The sequence below is a fragment of the Ctenocephalides felis genome, unplaced genomic scaffold (assembly GCF_003426905.1).
Source record: "Ctenocephalides felis isolate EL2017-DRISC unplaced genomic scaffold, ASM342690v1 CF-g0.4_SCAFFOLD_01886, whole genome shotgun sequence".
Classification (NCBI taxonomy): domain Eukaryota; kingdom Metazoa; phylum Arthropoda; class Insecta; order Siphonaptera; family Pulicidae; genus Ctenocephalides; species Ctenocephalides felis.
In genome coordinates this window covers 56,668,548-56,686,731 of record NW_020538040.1, presented here as the reverse complement: position 1 = coordinate 56,686,731, position 18,184 = coordinate 56,668,548, and the positions used below count along the sequence as shown (strand labels likewise).

The 18,184-nt window shown below is 29.3% G+C and overlaps 2 protein-coding genes across 2 annotated transcripts; one reads left to right on the top strand and one right to left on the bottom strand.

The window, feature by feature from the left end:
- The first annotated feature begins 1,356 nt into the window (after positions 1–1,356).
- On the top strand, positions 1,357–2,515 carry LOC113375125. Its single transcript, XM_026615074.1, has 4 exons — positions 1,357–1,396; positions 1,514–1,612; positions 1,926–1,987; positions 2,207–2,515. The coding sequence occupies exons 1-4, from the start codon at positions 1,357–1,359 to the stop codon at positions 2,513–2,515; spliced, it is 510 nt and encodes a 169-aa protein (XP_026470859.1).
- A 1,809-nt stretch (positions 2,516–4,324) lies between these two features.
- On the bottom strand, positions 4,325–16,769 carry LOC113375124 (homeobox protein DBX1-like). Its single transcript, XM_026615073.1, has 2 exons — positions 16,704–16,769; positions 4,325–4,663 (listed from the first exon to the last, which is right to left on the bottom strand). The coding sequence occupies exons 1-2, from the start codon at positions 16,767–16,769 to the stop codon at positions 4,325–4,327; spliced, it is 405 nt and encodes a 134-aa protein (XP_026470858.1).
- Between the last annotated feature and the right edge of the window lie 1,415 nt (positions 16,770–18,184).

The following is an 18,184-nucleotide window of genomic DNA, read 5'->3' as shown; positions in this document are numbered from 1 at the left end:
GCCGAATATTTGTATCATATCCAAAACTAAAAGAGAGCAAAAAATCAGCAAAAAAATCATAAGCCTATATATGCAAATGAAAAACAAAACGTTCTGCATAAACAAACTTTTTGGTATTAATAAATTATGTGACTTTCGAATCACAGCGGCCTTTCTGTGTATGAAAATGTTATTTCAAAATGAAAAACCTAGCTAAGGTCATAAATATTGATATTGGTTGTTTTGGCAACCATAAAATATAAATCATAATTATTTGGAATGATATCGAAAAATTTGGATTGTGACCTAAAAGTTATGTGGGCCCAAAGAGGGTTATTAAAGCACTATCAGTCACATCACTATTACAAGAATGGGCCTTAATACCAAGCATACCACATTCTGTCCAAATATTTGATATATTGTTCTCAATGATGATAGATCAAACAAACCAATTTTGGAAAAGTAATGAATTTTTTTTCTAATCATGAAATATGTTAAAATTGATCTAAATAATTTGCATAAAAATGATTGTTTTGTCTAAATTTATAAAATGAATTATTCCAAGAAGATATTTATCAGAAAATGACAACATAAATTTATATCTCACACATGTGAAAACAAAATAGCAATGAGCTTTAAAGATTGGAAACGAGCTTACAGATTAAGAAAGATAGTGCAAAAGTGTACAGATTAACAGTATTTGGTAATAGCGTAATTTATTTTAATGCATATTTTATTGTCAGTAAAAATTTAAAACCTGAATCAAATCCCTACATATGTCAAATATTTTTTTAATTAAAATGCGTTATATTAAAAACATTGCCAATTTTGCAAGCATTGTAATAATATTTATAGTAATAATATAGTTGATCATCATTATATAAATTTATACACATACTGAATTTATTTAATTATATTGGCAATAAAGTTAATATTGTCTCTTTTTGAGAATCTCTTGTTCAGACTGAAATTATCGCAATGAATTAAATACAGCAACTGATTTTAATAAAATCATTTAATAAAACTGACCATTTTCACAATAAACATTTATGAGCAGTAAAAGCTTCTCATCTAATGTTTATTTGAACTTATCTTTTTGACTTTCTAAACTTTTATTTTCTGTGAAATATTTATTATCTTATGCAAGTAATGTGATATTAAAATTATTAATAATTGCATTGATTTGTCTCAAAAGTGTCATTTGATTTCAGCTTCGCACGGAGTAATTGTCCCTGAAGAATTACCGTCACTTCTGTCACTAATTTACAGTAATATTCCGCCAATAAAAAAAGGTATCTACAAAAGATTCATTCTCATCATTTTTAACATATACCACATATAAAATTTCCATTAGAAATGAGCACGATGTAGTTAGATATGCATTTATTCGCTCAAGAATTATTCAACCATATTAAAAGTAATAGAATATATGTTTAATGCATGAATGTATATGCTTAATTTTTGATAGAAAATAAGAGTAATAAAATATCTTTATGAATAAAAAACAATAATACTAGTTTTAATCATTAATTAGGAACGGATTCAAGATTAGGAGTTGGCTTTCGATTGGGTGAACATGCTGATTTTCAGATTATGGTTGAATTAGGACCACAGACGGAGACAAGACCAATAGGTAAAAAAAATACTAATATATATGCATTGGTTCAAAAGAACTGCAAAAACCAATTTACAAACAAGCACATAGCTAAAAATTTACCCTCGTAAATGGGGTAAAAAGGGACAAATGATAAATTTTAGAGAAAGTATAAATAACATCTCTATAATTAGAAATTCACTGGGAATTTTACTGAACACAGTACGATAGTTGTTTGTTTGATACGTGTTATGTGATTTAGTCAGTATAATTACTTAAAGTCAAATTGGATCTTTGGCCTACGCTCCATATTAATTATCAAAAAACAATTTAACTAAATTTTGTATTACAGGTGGTGGAAGCGCGACGAACAAAAGAAATGTAGCGCCCAACTCTTACAGGATAAAAGATTCGGTGAGTCATATTTGACTAATCATATTAAAAAAAATCAAGACAAAACAAGCTCTTTCTTGTACTCAATCTATTTATATAATGAGAAAAATTGCAGGACCATTTTGGTTTAACATTATAGTCATTGATACGACATAGTTGAAAATACCATTTAGAACCTTCACTAAACTACTGTAATTTTAATTCTTATATCTAAAATTTCAAATATCTTTCACTTACCAGATATCCAATACCGACGGCGGTAAGTGGCTTTCCAACTGGAGTCAACAAATGAAGAAGGCACAGAACTCCATCTACATTGACGAAGATGTTGTTCCTAATCTTACATCACCAGACAAACCATATCTTCCTGCAGAAACCATGTCTCAATTGGGTGAGCTGTATGACGCTACCAACCAACCCACAAAACCTGACAAAAAGCCAATAAATGTAAAGTTACCAACTGTGGGAGCACAAGTCCTGTCCGAAGCCCAGAAAGAGAAAAGGAAAAAAGAAGTGTTTGAGGAATTGTCTGATGTTGAACTAGAGTAATTAGTTAAAATAGGTAAACTGGAGTAAAGGAGGTTTGATTAGTGTTTGCTAGGATGGTTGAAGAGAATGAAAATGGCTGTATATAGTTAGGAAAAATAATAGAAATGTTATGAAGCTATATTTATTAGACATTGAAAAAATATTTGTTGGATACTAAGTTCAATTTGATACTTCTGAATAATTGGTATTCATTATTCGACATGTCATAAAGCTTTTTCGTAATTATTGATGTCAAAGCTATGGCAGATTAAAATGTACTAACGATCTTACTCGCCAAAACATAACCTGATAATAGTCCTATATACTATATATTATATGGTTCAAAATTTTTTCACATTTTTATAACGTCATATATTGCGCTTCTATCTTCATTTATAAATTTTGATGTCATTCATAAAAAATCATATTTTATAATTTAATATTCAACAAGCGATGATGATCAACAAAATTATAATTTTAATGCGATCTTGATAAATATATGGTTACCAGATTGAAAATAGAATTTTCTTATTGACTTAATCAAGAAAATACAAATTGTAAATAAAATTTAGCATAAGAATAGTTTGTAGTCACCCATCTTTTTCGTCGCATAAGAATTTGGGTTAAGATAAGTAGATCCTATATAATTATTTATGTAAATTCAAGTATATTAAGATTAATAAAGTATTTTTGTACAAAAACATAATTCGCGTTGATGAATGTAACTTATATTTTTATAATAAAACGTTAAAATGCATGGTAAAAGTTTTCTTTATTGTACACCCAGAATATAATGTTTTAAACTTGATATATCGTTCTTATTATCCTATATTTATTAATAGTTTGCTACGATTTATACAATGTTTAAATCTGAATCAATTTATTTACAATATGGTAGACTACAAAATCACAATATTTGAAAAAACTTAAATGCCCATACGGCATTTTAGAATTGGAAAGAGACGCTATATAAATGCGTTAGTTCCATCATGACGACATGATATAAAAGTCCAATTATTACAATTTTGACTTAAATGTTAAAGATCTTTATAACAGTTTAGAACGCATTAATATAAATGTATTGAGTAAGAAAGGAAGAGAAAAGTCTGAACCTACAAACTGCCTCAATAAATACTCAACATTAGTAATGGAGTTCTAAAATATAATTTTATTTTATGATCTATATCGTCAATAATTACACAAGTCGACAAAAAAGTTGTCTGTATTGGATGCACGGTATATTTTTTCCAATGTAGATTTTATGTATCATGCAGAAGAATTCTATTTTCTCATTTTTTGCCTTTTGACCCGAATTTTTTGCCTTTTGACTACATTGGATAACATATATCGCAACCCTCAACACAGCTAACTTTTTTTTGTGGACCTGAGCTATTAATAGAGATTTTTTATGATTAAATTAAACCTATAAAAAATACTATTAAATTATCTTAATGTACAAAAGTGAAATTAGAGTTTAAAAGCAGGATAGAGAGCAATATTCCAACTTAAACTTAGATTACAATATATTAGTCATATCACTCACAAGAACCATATCCTTTATTCAAAAGCACAATTCATTATTAGTATTTGCTTTGATCAACACATTTTTGATAGCCACATCATCAGATAGCCATCACATTGGCATACGTCTCCAATTTTACAAAAATATTAATAGCAATTGCACCACTGCAAATAAAAATAATAATGCAATTAGGATCAAAATATTTAGTTTTGTCGAAAAACGAACCTATTTTATATTTACACGTCGTCTTTATACAATATTAATTCTAGTATTAACTTAAAAGAACACACTTGAGTAAATTAAATCTGTCACGTGACATTGATCTCTTCATCACTAGCGCAATCACTATCCGCATATTCATCAGGTTCGAAGGACCAACTGGTGTTGCCAGCGAGCAGTGGCGGAGCAGGAGACTTTGAATGCGGGTCTCCTCCCTGCTCCGTGTTGATCATCGCAGCAGCGTGGATCGTCGAAGGCGGCGAAGGAGTCGGCGGTACCCTTGGGGGGTCCGTTTGGGCGTCGCTCAGGTCCGGATGAGGATTGTTCTTGTTCGGCAGAGTCTGATCTCGTGAGCCACCGCTGGCGAGCAGTTCTCTTTCTTTGGAGTTACGCCACTTCATGCGACGATTTTGGAACCATATTTTTACCTGGAAAATAATCAGATAAACATTTATTAATTAAGTACTTAAGTCAAAATTAATACAATAAAATATTGTTTTCTTTCGTTAGGCATAGACGCGCAACGGAAATGTCAATTTCTGAATTATAATATGGTTTTTTTGGTCAAAGCACTGCGATAAAGCAATAGTATTGTTTTAAAATAAAAATGACAATTTTCTCCTGATTGTATTTACATTTTTCAAACTATTTTATTTTTGCAATTTGCGATTTTTATTAACTAGGGGCATTTGTGCCAATTTGACTTTAAGTATATAATTATACTTTCTAAACCAAATAAACTACATCACAACAGCAAACAATGTTCAATCAAATTCCCTGTTCATTCCTAATCATAGAGATGTGTATATTCAATGTTTTTCTAAAATTTGCCATCTTTCCCTTTTTATTTCATAGGCTAGGTAAAAACGAACAGGCACGAGGCAAACAGGTCCAATGTCTTAATTCTTAATTTGAAGAAATTTTACCTACAATTTTCAACAAATGCAAAATATAAATTTCATGAGCATATTTTTTACAAAGACAACACTGTACATAAGCTTGATCTCGTATTTAGTCAGAAATATTTCCCAGCAGAATTAGAATAACTATTAATTTAATTTATCTATTTTGAAATAGATTTTTCTTAACTCAATTTACTTTTTTATTTGCTATTTTCTTATTGTTTACACATTTGCCTGGATTTAAGTACACGTGTCCTTTTTGCCCCACCCACATGTAAGCCTTTATGAAGGTTATATAAAAAAATCTGTTGAAACTAGCTTAAAAATAACGATAAATATTATAAAACAATTAAATAAAGTATACTTAAAAATTATATTAAACATCGTAAACTAAACAAGAGTGCACACAACTAAAAAAATTAACAACGAATGAAAATACTTTTATAATAGATTTTCAAACATAACCGTATATTGACTGATAGCGACATTTCTTGATTTAGGGCAGTGGCTGGTTACACATCTTTTGCACTCTACTTTCAAATAATGCTAAAAAATTCTTAACTTTTATTGAGATATAAGTGATGAACCTATTTACCCGCAGACCTTTAAGCCCAGCTCTATCCTATATAAAAGAGCAATCGCTAAAAACAACTCCAGTTAGATATTCTTAGTTTACAAATTGAAATAATGAAAATTTTTATGAAAACTTAAGATAAAGCTCGATAGCCAATGTCGTTTCAGTCTTCATATATAAAAAAGGTCTAGCAATGTAAATTGTTGGATTCAAATGCGAATCCAATTTGTTTCTGTACTTTGATATTAATGTTTTTAATTTACGCATATTTGATAACCGAACCCAATATGATATAAAAATTGTTCAAAAGTTAATGAATGAAGTATTTCAAAATATCATTAATATATTTATATATTATACTAAAACAATAGTTTATGTAACCTATATTATAAAGCTATTGATTTTATTGCTACAATATGATGAGTTGATAATTTGTATTTAAAACATTATTGACACGTTTTCGATTTCAACTTATGGTTCAGTTTTATTGTTAATTCGTTAATTAACATACGTTAAATCATACATATCATTAAGGATTTACTATAGAAAACTTTTTTTTTTTAAATTTTGCTATTATGACCTTTTTATAATCTTTATATTATTTATTAAGATTTAATTTAATGCGCACATTATTTCATTATATTTTGCAAACTGATAAGTATTTATTATTGAAAAATTTAGTTTCTTAGAAAAATATATTATTTTTTTTTTGTAATTTTGTTAAATATCTATAGAATATGCAATATAGAAAATGCAATAAAAGTATATTGACTGCTAATAAAAATATTAAATTTTACAGATGTTTGTATTATTGTAATTAAATATTTTGTAGTTTAGATCGTTTTTCTGATAATGGTATTTTTTATATCTGTTATATTTAATAAATAATCTAATTAAATTATTGATGAGATGACCCCAAGTTTAAATCATATTTCAAAAAAGATTAAAAATACAATTTTACAATTAAAACACTAATTAAAATATCTCATTTGAGCTATATAAATTATAATCGGAATACAATGGATCCAACAGTAAGTCGTAGTAAGTATTCAGTTATATTCGCAAAACTCTATCTATAAACATGTTCGTAGCATTTGAATATAATGCGGAATTTGTGCAAAATTAGCCCGTGCTCTGAATATATGAATACAAAACGCCGTCTGAAACTCGTATAGTGAAGATGAAATATTAATATTACGGAATAATATAGCACTGCTGAACACTGATGGTTAATGTTTGAATTAGAAACTTCACTCAGGCGAACATTTGAATTCGAATTGCCAGTATATTAGATAATATATTATTTCTGATATTTTATTATATACACAATCATTATTGTTAGGATATAAAACAGTAAACATTATTGCTAAAACTATTTTTTTTATTTAATAGACAATAATTTTTAAATCAATATATGGTAGAGCAGAGCTTAGAGTTCTGCCGGTAAAAAGGTCCACTACTGATATATCAAAAACAAGTCAAGTTAAGAATTTTTCAACAACAATATTTGAAAAAACAAGTAGAAGCTGCCAACAAAAGTATTTTCTATAGTTGTTTTTTTAGATGTGAGCACTATTGTTTAGTTTACGAGACATTAATTTGATTTTTTAGTTTACGTTATTTAATTGTTTCATAAAATATATTGTTAATTTTAAGTTAGAGTTAGAGGTTTTTTATAGGTCAAAAAGCTTGCATGTGGGTGGGGCAAAAAGGACGAACCAAACCTTTACTCTGGCAAAGGTGCAAAAATGAATGAAATGAAATGAATTAAAAAAATTACAAGAGATAGATTAAATAAATAGTTATTCCAACTCTGCTGATGAATATTTCTGACGAAAGACTTGATCAAGGTTCTATACAGGGTTATATCTGTTGAAAAAGTTTCCAAAAAATTTATATTTTGCATTGATTCAATAATATAGCTAATATTTTTCTTTAAAATTAAAAATAAGAAATTAGAGCTGTTTGCCACCTAAAAGTCCCATTTTACTTCGCAATTTAGGTAAAAATAACCAGGTGACAAATTAAAAAAAAAACGCAAAAAAACACTTTTACAAAGGTGAATTGGCTGAGAGTTTTACTGAACATAGTCAGATAGGTGTTTGTTGAATACCTGTTATTTGCTCAAAGTCAATTTAGATCTGTGTGCCCCGTCCTACTCTAACAATAAAATAGTAATATAAAAATAAATTAATTATTGACTTTATGAAAGCACCACTTTTGCTAAAGAACATTGAAAGTAACAAACGTTTCGGGGCCTAAATTTGTTTCATCCACTATGTAATTGGTTGATATGCGGCTTTTTTAATAAAATTTTCACGAGCTTCACTGCTCGATGAAAAACATTTTCAAAGCAATCTCGAAACGGATTTAAATATTACGATGGGAAATTTTCCAGTTATTATACCGCAGAAGAACGTGGCGCAAAATCGAGCCCATCACAGCCGCACAATGTAGGCCAAGTGAAATTCAAAACAGGAATATATTAAATTGTTGAAAATTCATTAGCGCCGACATGCAAATTCTCCAAATGTAAAGGTATTCATGTTAAAAGTTTATTGTTGTTTGTTTCATTGCGTTTGTTTTTGAATGAATGTTTTATATATTCTTACTATACTTTTATTCATGCGACTTGGAAAGTTTTCAGAAAACCAAAAAAGGTCGCCAAATAAGATACTTTTTATTACATATAAATCAATCAAAATAAAAAATCTCATTATAGGGGTATAAACAAACACTTAGTGTGTAGGCATCACAGAAATTATATTTGAAATTTTATTTTTTTTGGTGAAATACAAGATTAAGGTTATATGATGTATTATCTCTGCAAAAAATGTATCCATTATATTTTGCATTGGTTGAATAATTAACTTCCCGTAGGGTAAGTTATTGTAATAGGCCAAAAATTGAAATTGAAAATTTTTACATTTCTCGACGTTTTGAAGGTTTCTGAATATTTTGGCATACATCAGAAAGAATGGTTGTGTGTGTGTGTGTATGTATGCATGGATACAATTTTTCGTCCACGTTTTCGGGCGCACGGATCAACCGATTTAAATGGTTAAAAAAACATTCGACTCCTATTGATAGGGAGGTGCTGATTAGTTTTTGGCAAAGGCAGGTTTAACCGTTACGGAGATACGAAGCAAAGAGTGCAGAAAATAGAAATCGAGTTTTTGAGTGAACGGAGCGTCCGATTTGAATAATCTGAAAAACATTCAATTAGTAATAAGTGGGAGAAGTGATTATTAAATTTTGGCAATGGCAGGTCCAGCCATTTCGAAGATACATAGCTAAATGTGCAAAAAATGGCAGTTTTTGAGAGAACTAAGCGTTCAATTTAAATGATTCAAAGAACTTCTAGCTTGTTTTAACAAAATAATAGATTTTGGAAAAAAATTGTATCTTTTTTTTTTGTATATCGAAAATATTTCAGATTTTATTTTTAATTCTGACTAAAGTTTTTTTTTAGTTTTTTTTTTTTGTATATCGAAAATATTTCAGATTTTATTTTTAATTCTGACTAAAGTTCTAATATACTTTAAACAAATAATTTTAACTTTGCAATTCAGTTTATATAATTCTTATAAATATTAGACAATGTTACAATATTTACAATAATCTATTTGAAAACATTCAGTATTCCTCGAACATTTCGTTACGGTACGGGAAGTTCCAGCAATTTGCCTTAAGGCACGATGCCATACACCCCACTAGTTTAGATATTATTTAGTAAAACTACTTTTTAAAAAATTTAATATACTGGTTTGCTGTGAATTAAATATTTAATAACGTATTATTTAATTATGTGCTCAATAAACAAGTTTATTACAACAAAAACTATTAAAATTAATACAAGTCGAAAATAATTTCCGATTTTGTGAATAGTAGGTAATTATTTGATGATTATCATCATTATAATAAAAATATCATCCCATAATTTGTTATTCTAATTATATGTTATATTTTTCGACTGCAACAGTAATTGTACAGACAACACAATGTTTTATAAAATAATTTTTAATTAAATCGAGCATCAATTTTAAATGATGTTCCTATAGCAGTAATTTCTAATATATACTGTAATGAACAGCCATTACAGAACAAAAACAATCGATACCAAAAGTTAAAATAATTAAAGCCACATTTTGCGTTTGCCTGTACCCAACAACCCTTCAAATAACTTTCTCTAATTGGATTATCAAATTAAGACAAGTTAATATTGCGAATGGAAAACGTTTTCATACAATATAGCTGGTATTGTGACAGACAGTGCCCACTTGTTCGTTCTATGTCATGAACCTAACTATGGGTACTAACAAAACAACAACTGAACAATTCGGAACCGCGTACACGTCGCCCAACGAGCATGTGGAGTTTGTCTGATTGTGTTGTAGCGTGAAATAATTCGGTGAATTATACTCTCTCTCCAGGACTCGCGGAATTCTGCTCTGACGCCCGCGCCGCGCGATGTTCCGTCGCCCGGCAAGGACGAAACGGTGCCTACACTCTTACTCCTATATACTATACGACAGTTGTTATTAGAAAGAGGAAAATGAGATATAATTTCATACCATTTATAAACCCATATAGACTACGTTTATTTCCTGAATCTTTCAACCTTTATGTGTCATATGTATAAGTTAAAATTATAATGATCGCTTTTTGGAATCTAATTAGAAATCTTTAAATGTAAGCGGCATTGTGCTTTGAAACAAGTCATAAATATTACCTGACATGTGTAAATGAGATTTAGCTACTTGTAAAATTGACACGACCTGTTATTCCAAATATACTAGATTTTTTACAATCAAACCACTTATCACATAGGGTAGAGCGGGCCCTAAAGCTTCGCGGGTAAAAAGGCCCACCAACAATATCTCCAAAACAAGAAAAGTTTTTTTTTAACTCTATTTTATTCAGCAATCAGAAATACATAAGGATTCCTATAAGCTAAATTGACAATATTTGAGAGCGATGTCTAAGAAGAACTCCAATGAGATCTTCTTAGTTTAACAATTGAAAAGATAATGTTAAATTGAAGCTAATCTAAGACTAAATCTAAAAGCCATTGACGTTCACTCCTCTTACGCCAAATGGTTGAGTAATGTCGCCTATTGATGGGTTTGAATGTGATTCCAGTTTACGTTTGTATTTTTCCTTAAATTCTTTGAACGTTAATTGCACCGTTTTCATGCTTAGATCGCTGTGAATGGTTTCATTTGTAACGTACCACGGAGAATTAAGTATTGTACGTAAAATTTTTGACTGAGTTCTTTGAATTATTGCTATATTTGATTTGTAAGCACATCCCCCGCAGAGCTCAGATCCGTAGGTCCAGATTGGTTTAATGATTGATTTATATAGCAGCAACTTATTTTCAACAGGGAGCTTAGACGTTTTACGCAGTAGAAAATCAAATTCTTTTATTTTGATCATTATTTGCTGCTTTTTGTTTTTATGTGGCTTTTCCAAGTAAGTCTGCTGTCTAAATGGAGTCCAAGATATTTGATAAAGTTAAAAAAAATTTAACAACAATATTTCAAAGTAAAGAGAAAAAGATGTGTAACCAGTTACCTTAATTCTTACGTTGTTGCTGCCGGGCAATGTTTGAAAATCCATAACAAAGTTATTTTCTTTCGTTGTTAGTTTTTTTGGTTGTGGGCACTGTTGTGTATTTTATAAGAGCTTATATAATTTTTTAGTATTCCTTATTTAACTGTTTTATAAGATGTATTTGTTAATTTTAAGTTAGATTCACCAGTTTTTTTATAACCTCTATAAAAGCTTATACGTCGCTGAGGTAAAAAAGACCAACTAAATCTTTATCCTGGCAAAGGTATATACAATAAAAAATAACAAATAAAAAGAGTAAATTATGTTAAATATAGCTATTTTACAAGAGACATATTAAATGAAAAGTTATTCCAACTCTGCTGATATGCTGATATTTTTGATGAAATTAAAGATTAAGGTGATACACAGTGTAATCTCTATAAAAAGTGCACCCATGAAATTTATATTCTGCTTTGGTTGAATACTATAGCTATCATTTCGTAAAATCTCTTCAAAATTAAAAATAGGTAGTTGAACCTGTTTGTCCACTAGCCGTTCCGTTTTACCCTATGGGGTAAAAAGGACCAAGCAATAATTTTTCGATAAAACAGCAAGAACACATATTTATACAGTAACAAATTACCACTTTTGCACCATGATGCCTTTGAAGTTGTTAGCCCAAAATACATCATATTTAATGTAAGCAATTTGTAGATTTTTTGTAAGAAGTGTTTTCAAGTAATTAAAAAGCAAAAATTTCACGTAGAAAGCAAAAAAAAAATCATTCAAAATTTAAAAAATATATATAAGCATAATATTTGGATTAAAAATGATCGACTTATAACTAAAACATAAATTTCAATTTACCGTATACCGACGACAGCTCTGAAAGTGACAACTATTTAGAAATAGATAGACAACGATTTGATAACAAGAAAACTTTGTATGGACTTTTCAGTCAATAGAGTATATGATAATGCTGATAAAATTTTGAGTATGAATTTCAAATAATATTTATTCTGAAACTTTATAAAAGACCCATATAAATAATTACTTCTGAACTTGGATTTGCATATAATTGTTACCTTACGTTCAAGTTTATTACAACAAAAATTAAATAAATTTAAAATTAATGCAAGTCAAAAATTATTTCCGATTATGTGAATAGTAGGTAATTATTCGATGATTATCATCATAAAATAATAATATCACTCCATAATTTGTTATTCTAATTACATAATATATAATTGAACTGTAACTACAATTGTACGGTAAACATAATGGTTCAAAAAATAAATTTTTAATTAAATCGAGCATTGATTCCAAATGACGTTCTAATAGCAGTAATGTTTAATATATACTGTAATAAATAGCCATTATAGAACGAAAACAACCGATACCAAAAGTTAAAATAATTAAAGCCACACGATTTGATAACAAGAAAATTTTGTAGAGACTTTTCTGTCAATAGAGTACATGTTAATGCTAATAAAACTATAAGTATGAATTTCAAATAATATTTATTCTGAAAGTTTATGAAAAACCCATATAAATAATTACTTCTGAACTTGGATTTGCATATAATTGTTACCTTACAAACCTTACAAATTTAAGCCGTTTACTATTATCATGCAATCATGTCATTTGTAAAAACGTATTTATTTGACAATGTAACTGTTCCTACCGACGTTTCGATTACCTTTCAAAAGATCCTATAAATATATTCCGATATGTCTTGTATGTTTGATGTCGAAATTCTCTTATATAGTTTATCCCCATTTCGCAAGTCGAGGCCCATAGGCGGGCGGGCGTCTTATGACGTAGCGAGCTGCTATTGTGATTTAGAGCCATCAGAAACATATGTCGCAACGGCCCGCGCGCGCTCTGCGCTTTTCCTACCTACCCCGCGGCAGGGGCTCACTGGATATACTACTTACTTGTATCGAGAATAAAATAAGACTTCCTCTCAGTCGTAAACATATTCGGGAGATTTGCTAAAATATTTGGGGATTGAGATTTAAAACATTTAACCATACAGGAGAAAATCGACACAAAGTATAAAACTTGTTGCCTTTAAGTTTATTTTTTTTGTCGATCTACTTTGAAACTGCATGAATAATGTGATTTTTGTACTTTGGAAAATAATAGGAGTTGTAATAGAATTTAAACGTTTTGCTATTTTTTATGAATTGATTACATCCGGTTCGTTTGGACCCAACTATGTTTACACTGATTAGATCCGGTTTGTTTAGACCAACTTTGTTTTGAACCGATTAGTTCATAACGTGAGTTTTAGAAAGAGTTCGTGATCAAACGAGAAACTGTCAAACTCTGTTAAAATAGTACACTTTTTAAAAAAACTAACAACAAAAGAAAATTTATTGTTATGGATTTTCAAACATTGGCCTTTATCGCCCGATAGCGACGTCATAAGAATCTACTATCTATATAATCTATAAGAGGTGATGGCTAGTTGTACATCTTTTTTCATCTACTATCAAATATTGTTGTTTAACTAGTGGGGCGCATGGATTCGTGCCTTAAGGCAAATTGCTGGAACTTCCCGTACCAAATTTTTTTTTTAAAAGATTAACATTTTTGAAAAAAAATTACTCTGAAAAATTAGATTTTTGAGAAACTATGAATTTTTGACAAAAATTTACTTTTTTTTGAAAAAGACTTCTTGAAGAAAAGTGTATTTTAAAATATTTTGGAAATTCTGAACTGTTTTTCAAAGCAATCGTACTGCTTTAACTGCATAGAGACGAAATATCGAAGCGCGTAAGCCGCCGTCTTACAGATAAGCATTGGTACGGAACCCATAGAAATGTAAACAAAATTTTTACTTATTGTGAAAATCTCTATAAAATATCTGATAATTTGATGTCTAATGATCATTTTTGACCGCCAGATGGTTTTTTTTTTTACTTTTTTTACTAGATCTCCGAAACCGCTAGACCTGCGTTCATGAAAATTTGATCAGTTGTTCATCTTGTTAATACAAGTAAAATGTTTTTGTATTCTTTAAATCGGACGCTCCGTTCTCTTAAAAACTGAGTTACCGTTTTTGGCACTTTTTGCCCCAGCACGTCTCCTTATCAATACGAATCGAATGTTTTTTGAAATCGCTTCATCCGTGTTCCCGAAATCGTCGACGAAAATTTATATCCGAACACACATACACACTCGCGCACATACACACATACACACACATACACACACACACCTACACACACACACATACATCCATTTTTTCTAAGGTATGCCAAAATATTCAGAAACCTCTCAAACGTAAAGATATATAAAAATTTTCATTTTCGATTTTTTTGCGATTACTATAACTTACCCTACGGGAAGTTATAAATTCTTAACTTTACTTATTTTTGAGATGACGATGGTGAACTTTTTTATGCGCGGACCTTTAAGCCCCATTGTATCTTACAATAAAAATAAAAACTAATAATACATATGGTAAATTTATAAAGACAAAAAGATAGGAATATAATATACTTTCAAATTAAATTTATTTATACCGAAGCAATTAAATTCATAAAATATTTTATTGCAACTAAAATAACAAAAATCGCATAAAATACACGGCATAATAATACAAATTCCAAATGCACAAAAACCTTAACGTCGCTTTCACATATCTATTCGAATATTATCTCATCATCAATAACATCTATCTCATTGGATTCCCACATAAAGCTCATTTCGTTTCTAGAACTGCGAGAGCTTTATGCCCCTTCCTCCCGTGACATGAAATGAGAGCTTTCGTGCTTTCATGAAGAACAAGGAAAAGCTTAACATCGGCCAATGGCGCTTTGTAATGGGCGGGACCGCGGTTAAAGGTGGAGCTTTTGAAAACTGGAAAAACACATTGAAACATGATAGTTGAATAAAACACAAATGCAACATTCTAACAATGTACTCTTCTGGCGGAAATGTGCTCGTAGTCGATGTAGATACAACAAAAAGTTTCATTGCCGCGCCAATTGGACACCGGAAAATGTGAGATGCGAAATAACTATATTTAGTTAATACGTTGTATTGTAATTGTGTATTGGCAAATATGAAAACTTAGTGAAATTTTGTTCGGTGTTCGAGTAAGTTATTAAAATCGCAAAAAACGAAATCGAAATTCCTGTTTCAAGACCTCCAAATCATTGTGTCACATACTAGAAAAATTATGCGAAAAGGTGTATGTGTATAAAAAAATATTTTAAATATATAGCGATAATTTCTAAGTGTATTAATTGTTTATACCACATAGAAAAAGGCGGCGTACGAAGGTCCATTTTGAATTTGAGCAATTATATTGTGAAAACTAAACCAATTATATAACAACAAACATCCCATATCAAACAAACAAGTATGTTCAGTGAAATTCCCAACTAATTCGTCAGCGTAAAAATGTGTTTTTTTCTGTTTCTTAATAAATTTGTCACCTGATTCTTTTTACTTCATAGCAAGGGTAAAACGGCAAACAGGTCCAGTATTTTACGAAATAATAGTTACATTATTCAACTAATGCAAAATATAATTTTTATGGGTACATTTTTTACAGAGATAAGACTGTATAAAATATAACTTTGATCTGGCATTTCGTCAGAAATATACATCGGCAGAGTTGGTATAACTATTTATTTAATTTATCTTTTGCTTCAAATTGCTTATTTAAACTTAATTTGCTTTTTTATTTACTATTTTTACTGTTTCGACCTTTGTCAGAGTAAAGAGTTGGTCCTTCTTACCTCACCCACGTGTGAGCTTTAATATAATAAAGTGTAAAATTTAACTCAAAATTAACAATACTTATAAAACAATTATATAATGTATACTTATATAACGTAACTATTATATAAAATTATATTCAGGTTTCATAAACTAAACAACAGTGCTCACAACCTAAAAATTAATAACAAAAAATAATACTTTTGTTATCATTCACTATTACTTGTTTGAAAAACGTTAAGTTTCAGCAATTTGCAAATTTTAAAGGCCATGCTAATAATTTGAAAGCTCTAAATTTAAAAGATTTAGGTAAAATATTTAATAAACATAAACTGTTGATAATTCAAGCAATACACTTGTCAATTTAATTTATACAATGCACTTGTATATTTAATTTAACTTTTAATTTGAATATTGCCTAGAGATAAAATTAAATTTGCTTATATTATTTGAATATTTATATTAGTTAATTATTTGATTACTGTACATTGCCACGTAGTTATAAAATTTATGTAATAAACTCTCCTTCGATAATTCAGGTTATAATTTAACCCTTGTAGCTGTAGACTTTAGATTTGTTTTGTATTTGTATGTATTTGTTGCAGTCCTTATTACAATCACTGATTTGTCACTAAGTCATAATAAAATAAGATATTTTTTATTTATTAATTATTTTACATGTTGTTTCGCGGACTTTACTTTTGGAAGTGAACAATTAGTTCCATTAAACTCTCCGCTACCTCCTCTGGCAGTGGTAGCAATCATCCCGTGTAAAAGCTCAATACCATGAAGATTGTCACCTTCATGGGCAATATAATAAATGAAAATACGTCCGAACAATTATAATGTCATAATATTATATAATGATTGCCAAAAAATCATACAAATTTGTACAAGTAGACAAATTACATACATAATATAATATCAGTTACCAGACTGACGAAGAAATAAATAAAAAATTAGAATTAAAACTTAGCATTACAGCCATGCAATGAAGATATTTTTATCTGTCTGGTTCAACTTAAGAAAAAGTTGGGCCATGACATAATGGTTTCAAGAACTATTGGAAATTAGAACTATAACATTCTGTATCTACATATTTGAATTATTTGTTCGTTTAAATAATTTATTATAAAAAGCGCGTATTATTCGGAATAGGTATGCAAATGCTGGACATTATAGTTGTATAATTTTTTATCCAAAGTTATAGATTGAATGGTCTTCCTAGATGTGTGTTTAGATTCTGAATTGAGGGCGATTAGAGTCGGGCGGTGGCGTTGGCGGTGTGACTAAAAACACTCCCGGTCCCGAACTGTCAAATGCACCGTGCTCGCACGCCGCGTGTGTGCCGTACGGCACCCGTTACGAGCAATATTCGCATAGGGGCGAAGACTAGTCGAGAAGCTGAATGATTTGTTGGCTGCATTTCTCAATGTATTATTATTCTATGCGAACGATGCAATAATTTATATACTCCTTTCGACGACTTCAAACAAAGCAATATGTTATACTTAATTTATTGACCTAAAACAAACTTTTGTTACATTCACTAAAAGAAACAATAAGTATGGTTCGATTTATTATTAAATTTATAACACATTCTTATTTAAAGCTTTAAATAAATTTAACTATCGTATTTTGAAATAAAAATTATTGAGTATGAAAGTAGATATATTTTTTTTAATAGATTACAGGCATAAATAAAAATTTTAAAATATTTCTTAGTTATTAATATTTTAGTCAAATAAAAAATTAGCCGGATGACTTTAACTGAAAATTTTAATAAACGTGGTTCGACAGTTGTTTGTTGATACGTGTTGTTTCTTGTGATATAGCTGGTTTGGTTTTTCAAAGTATAATTTCTACCTTATATAATGAATATCGCTAGTAAACTCGTCAAAATTGGGTAAAAAAGTCCACCACCGATATCTCAAAAACAAGTGAAGCTAATACATTTTTAGTAACAACATTAGAATTTTTAATTAAAAGAAATTGTGAATAAAAAGTAAATTAAGTTTAAAAAAAGCAATTTTACAAGAAACCAAATTAAATTAACAGCTGATAAATATGCTGATGAATACAGTGCTATCTCTGTATAACATGTACCCATAAATTATATTTTTTATTAATTGAATAGTGTATTATTTTGTGTAAATCCTTTAAAATTAAAAATTATACAT